Source organism: Fusarium subglutinans (assembly GCF_013396075.1).
Source record: "Fusarium subglutinans strain NRRL 66333 chromosome Unknown NRRL66333_c0000543, whole genome shotgun sequence".
Lineage (NCBI taxonomy): Eukaryota > Fungi > Ascomycota > Sordariomycetes > Hypocreales > Nectriaceae > Fusarium > Fusarium subglutinans.
The window spans coordinates 1-5,948 of NW_023502606.1; the positions used below are offsets into that span (position 1 = coordinate 1).

The following is a 5,948-nucleotide window of genomic DNA, read 5'->3' on the forward strand; positions in this document are numbered from 1 at the left end:
AATTTCCTTATTTTGATATAAGCTTTTATAATAATATTATTTCACAATATAATATACTATTAACTTATATAAAATAGTTAAATGCCTTTAAGTTTTTTTTTATATAATTTAATATATAAAATTATAGCTAAGTATAAGTAGTTTAAACTAATAAGAATAGTAGTTTAAAGTTATTTAAATACTAGGAGTAAAATTTAATTTATATTACTAGTCCATATATATAAACTACAGGTAAAGGGACGTAAATAGATCTATATGATTGTCATGTGGATAGACCCTTCTCTCCTCCTTTCTTTTCACTCCATTTCCTTTCGGAGCTCACTTAGGAACGGAAGACGCACTGGACACTGATGCCAGCAGCAAAGTACTGACCGGCACCGGGAAGGAATCCAGAAACAGCGGCAGCAACCTGGGTAAGCTTGTCGCAGCCCTTGCCACCTAAACCCTCGGAGGAAATGCGTGCCTGGTAGGCATCGGCACGGAGAGATCCATCAGGGTTATAAACATTGATACGGATAATACTGGGTAACCAGGCTCCAGGCTTAGAGTGTTCGCATTCCATACCGTGTGCAGGGCAGTCGTCGTTCTTGGGGCATTGGACTCTAGCAGAGGGACCGCAGGCGGCATTCTTATTATTCGGCACGGACTCCTGCCACGTCCAGCCGTAGCAGTCGCTGTAGACAGTGTAGGCATTACTGCCCGTGGTGCCGATAGTCCTGGCCGTCTCCCACATAGAGTGGATTAGGGCGTCGCGCATCTGCCAGCCGCTGACACCAGAGACAGCACCCCACTGGCCGTCGAGGATAAAGCGGTCCTCAATATTAGGACCCTCGTTAGGTTTCTGGCAGAATTTATGCCAAGCGCCGGTAGTGGTGTCAGAGAGACCGCCTCTATCGTTACTAACGTCGTACATACGCTGCCAGAGGGCATGGAAGTAGTCCACGTCACCAAGGTTGATCATATTATCGGTGTACATGGCGTGGACCTTGAACTTTCCATCATTACGCGCCTGGAGGCCCTTAGGAGCAGAGGCCTCCTGACGAGCAGCCTCCTCCTTGACGGCTTGGAGCCAGTGCTCGCCGTCGACCTTGAACAAGTCGGTGAGGACATCGCGGTGCTCGGGCTGCGGAGCAGCCATGGCCAGGGGAACAAGTGCCAGGGCGGCAAGATAGCTTGAAGTGAACTTCATGATGGCAAGATGGAGAGAGTAGACTCAAGAAGAGAGAAGACAGCAGAGAAGTGTTTCTGTTGAGAGTTGCTAAAGAGCTGCTTGAGGGTGTTTGGTGAGGAGAATTCTGAAGCAATCGACGGCGAGATGAACGCACCTTTATACTTGCCATCATATTGTTCAAATCGGCATATCCCTCGTCATTTCGCCACGTGGACTTGCGAACCGGATGCCATTCAGGTGCCCTGGTCCTCATCCTTACTCCTGCGTCGGCACAAAAGTTCATCAACCCCCACGATCACGTCTAGGAAGCTTCGTCCCATTCCAGGATGAAGCTGGCGCAGTGGGTATCACGAAAATCATCAGGGTGCCTGTTGGGGGTTTCGCGTGACTTCTCTTGTGATGATGCACGGAGCATGAAGAAGTAATCACAGAACCCTGCCTGGCAATGTCATAGCATCTCCAGCCGTAGTAATTGCGAAACACCGGAACACCTGCGTACAAGTCCCTGTGCGGTTCAGTATCGCTGGTCGTTGTCGTGATGGTCAATGTGACAGGTTCGATAGACCGTTCCAGGTTTGGCAACTCGTTGTCTCTCCCACTCGGCTTCTGGAGAAGCTCAAACCGAACTACGGGGGTATGGATGGGCGGGCGGCTTAGACACTGATGGCTCGGCCATATTTTACAAGTAATTCGGAGCGGGCTCGAACTCTACCGGTGCTCAGGCCGCCGATCTTGCGGTACAGCCCGTAGCCAAGGGCTTTGCATCCTACCTCCTCTCCTTGTCCATTGTCCTGCTCTGCGTTGGAGTCAACAAAGCCCCGTCACTCATCTCAAGCCAAGGAGGAGGCCGGATCATCAGCGATAGTGTCTAGATTCCTGAACCTTGCCGGGGGTGCCTTGGGCCGGGGGGGAGCTAACAGCAAAGTGACGCATAGAAAGCTAGTCCGGAACGTAACTAGTCTGTATCTCTCGCTTGGCCTGCAGCTCGTACAAAGTGGAACCCCTGGGCTAAGCAAACATTGGAATTCTGTCGCGCACCGCAATACATATTGTCAAGGTCAAAGTGGCCGTGGTGCTTAGCACACAGCGCCTCTTCAGCTCTTCATGACGAGGTTTCTGGCTGATTGCGATTTGATTAGGCAATAAGTGGAAGACAATGCCCCAGGTCGGCCGGAAGTAGACTACACTTGCCATTTTGCTGGCAGCGTCCTGTCTGTCTCCTGGCACAACATCATCAGACACATGTTGTTTATGACTCGTGGCAGCCGAGCCGAACCCAACCCCGCAACATGGTCGTTGACTCGTTGTGGAGTGCCACCGGGTGGCCTGTAGAATCCGAGAGAAGTTCTACCAAGCTTCAAACCTAGCCCAGAGAAGCATGGCATAGTAAGGTAGCTAGCGCGCCGGCGTGCTGCATGTGGTCTTGGCACTCCCCATGTGCCGATCCCCATGGCACGCAGGGCATGTTTGTCCAAGACGCAATTCCCGGAGGGCAGGCTCATTTCCCAGACAGGAAGTGCTAGGAAGTGCTAGGAGAGGAGCCCCATTGACCCATTGGCAGCCTCTGACGTCGATCAATGGCTAAGTTTGGCGCACGAACGGCAACTGACGGTGAACTCATGGTTTAAGGTTTTGGCCTGCCGAACGCTCGCCTAGTTAGAGGTAGCGTAGAAAACACGAGTCTTGGCTGCATAATCAGCCGGCATTTGTTTTTCGGATAACCGGCAGTCGAGATAAGGCTCTAAACCTTAAGCTGAGCCGTACAAGTAGTAGTAGTGCATACCAGACATACCCGACGGCAATGTCTCGTCTGGTTAAGGGGGCCGCAGCTGTGAGTGAATTCTCAAGGAACTTTTGTGATGCTTCTGTCTCTACACTTTGACCTAACGTCTTGGGAGTTCTGCAGCTCCCACGTTTAGGTAGTTCGTGGCTCCTAGTGATTCGGACTGGAACCGGGACAGGGACTAAAGCGAACTACGCCATTCGCTCCCTTCATGTGCGAGTATCCTGCCCTCCTAAGGTAGTCTTATTGGTCCAGCCCGCATATTGGCAACAGTCGCAGAGCGATCCATCCAAAATTGTCTGATCAAGTTGTGACCGACCTTCCAAAAGTTCTCAAGTAGAAGCCGTCACCAACTTTCGTGTTTCCAAGTCTGCAAGGTCCCCCCGTCTGCTTCCCCTTCGTCTTCTCCCTCCTCTCTCTCTCTTTCTCTCTCTCTCTTTCTCTCTTTCTCTCTTTCTCTTCATCCCTCCTCGACATCTTTCCACAACCGCGAGACCCTTTCACCATGCGTGCGTCGGCTCATCTCCTGCTTCTTTCTGCTCTCTGGGAGGCAGCGGCATGTGTCAACCTTCGTAAGATTGAGTTTGACATCCTGCGCTCCTCGCGGCCGTCTCTCTTCCTCTTCACAGCAACCGGTTGTAAGGAATGTGATCGCATCCAAGGCTTGCTGGACGAGGTGGCATCTGGGGTCCTTCGTACCATTCCCATTGCCACAATCAACTGCCGCGACGAGCCAGAGGCATGTGATGAGTCTCAAATATTTGCCGTACCAATGTTGAAGTTTACAACTGGCAATGGGGACTTGGTCACATACAAGGAGGCTGTAGATCTGCCTGCGTAAGGCGTTTCCTGTCCAGAAGGTATCCCGTTATATACGCGCTGACAATTCGTGGTAGGATCGTCCGATACATCGAGAGACAGTCGGGCTCCCCAGTCACCAATCTGACCGAGGGCGATCACCTTGACTTTGCAGCATCATCTAGAGTAGCCGTTATCGCTTTTCTCAGCACGTCAGCCAGCCAAGAAGACCGCCAGGCCTTTGAGACTGTCGCCGGCAAGTGGCGGACGCATTTCAGCTTCGGCTCTGTCCAAGGCGGTCATGACGCTGACCCTTTTATCGCTGTCCATTCTCGTGACAGGGACGATATTATGCACTACCGCGGAAAGTTCAATGCGGATGACATTGAGGCCTTTCTTCGAGATGCAACCACGCCCCTGGTTCATGAATTTGACCCACTTGTTCACCAAGAACTCACCAAGGTATGATTGCATAGTCTTAACTGCCATTCAACTCATCTTGTACTTTGCTAAGCTTTTTTCAGGATAGTAAGCCGCTTGCTCAGATCTTCTTGAAGCAAGGCATTGATCGGGACAAGATAGCCAAGTCTTTGGCCCCCTTAGCCAAGAAGTTCAGAGATCAGATAAACTGGGTCACGGTTCGAGTGCCAGATTATCATGGCCAGCTCGAGAGAATGCACCTCGACAAGGACATCGAGCAAGGATTTGCGGTTGCAGACGCTCTGGGTCGCGCATATCCCATGTCTTCCCCACAAGTCAATGCCGACGAGGTCGCCAGACACATTAAGGCGTACCTTGCGGGAACCATTACCCCGACCATCAAGTCAGAAGTAATACCTGAGCCATCCGAGGAGCTGGCGTTCTTAACTACCCTGGTCGGTAGCAACTTTGATAACATTGCTTTTGATAAATCTCGGGATGTTCTCATCGAATTCTACGTGCCATGGTCTGAATACTGCCAAGAGTAAGTCAAAATCCCACCGCCCCCAAGCAGTGCACTTAGTATTCCGCCTTCTTCACTATATATAGCTGACTGGTCATCCAAGCCTACTCAGGGTGATGAACCACCTTAGCTCCAAGTACGTAGAGTCCGGGCTCTCTGATAAGATTACCGTAGCAGCGATCAATGTCGAGGCCAATGATGTGCCGATCCATATCGACAGCTACCCTTCACTGAAGCTTTATCGCGCGGGCACAAATGAAGTTGTGTCCTTTGTAGGCGATTTCCACCAGATGTTGACACCGGAGCTGCTGGATGCTTTCGTTTCAAGCCAGGGGAAGCACGGTGTCAGTGCGTTCGGAAAAGACACAACAGACCGTCATGAGGAGCTGTAAGACAGGCTTGAAGACTACTAAAACTGTATACAAGTGGCGGAGTAGCTTTATTTGACAGCTGAATATGTATTTTGTCGGACAAAAAACAAAAAGAACCGGTCCAGGATAAGGCAGCGAGCACGCTAGAATACAAGAACCTTAAAAGATAAGATCCAATGGCCTTTCTCTGGCGCACATGATTGCTGATTCGAAGCCCTCCTCCCCCTTATCCCAATGTCCCTTAACCCCAACTCCGGTTAATCATTCCTTGGCTATCTTGCGGCGCCTAAGCTTGCACAGTCGTCTCTGCTACACTTGATCCAACGACCGTAGAGTGATATGGTGAACTCTTTAAACATTTGCCTGAAAGTGATTCATATTGTGAAATTCAAGGTATTAACATTAGCAGCTCTACAAGCCAGATACCATTCTTTCCACATTGCTAGGAAATCACGCTTAACAAGATGCTAATTATTAAAGTAAGTATTTCTAATAGTTAGATAGGTAAGTTTAAAAGTTTTATTTACAGTTAAGGCTTGTGGCTAAGAGCTTAAGTTATTAGACAGAACTTAGTGTATTTAAAAGTATACTCTTTAAAAGATAGCTACTTACTTCTTATACAGTTTAGGCAATACTTTATCTTTATAAAGAGTTAAAATTAGTTAAGGCTAGGTTAATACTTATTTTACCTTTAGTAACTTAAACCTTACTAAGATTTAGTACTTCTATTTTCTTATATAGTAGCTTAACTATTTTATATTTTTACTTTATATGTTAAATAGTATTAATACTTTTTTTAAGTAAATAATTTTAAAACTTTAATTATTAAAAAGTATATTTAGCTAAGTTATAATATTTAATAAAATTCTTATTTAATAATTT

At 48.3% G+C, this 5,948-nt stretch overlaps 2 protein-coding genes across 2 annotated transcripts; one reads left to right on the forward strand and one right to left on the reverse strand.

Annotated features, from left to right (window-relative positions):
- Positions 1–322: 322 nt before the first annotated feature.
- Positions 323–1,189, reverse strand: FSUBG_14084 (uncharacterized protein; the record flags this gene model as incomplete). Its single annotated transcript, XM_036679041.1, has 1 exon — positions 323–1,189. The coding sequence occupies one exon, from the start codon at positions 1,187–1,189 to the stop codon at positions 323–325; it is 867 nt and encodes a 288-aa protein (XP_036530455.1).
- Positions 1,190–3,459: 2,270 nt separating this feature from the next.
- On the forward strand, positions 3,460–5,087 carry FSUBG_14085 (disulfide-isomerase precursor; the record flags this gene model as incomplete). Its single annotated transcript, XM_036679042.1, has 4 exons — positions 3,460–3,791; positions 3,851–4,214; positions 4,277–4,716; positions 4,799–5,087. 4 exons carry the CDS (start codon positions 3,460–3,462, stop codon positions 5,085–5,087), a joined length of 1,425 nt encoding a protein of 474 aa, XP_036530456.1.
- Between the last annotated feature and the right edge of the window lie 861 nt (positions 5,088–5,948).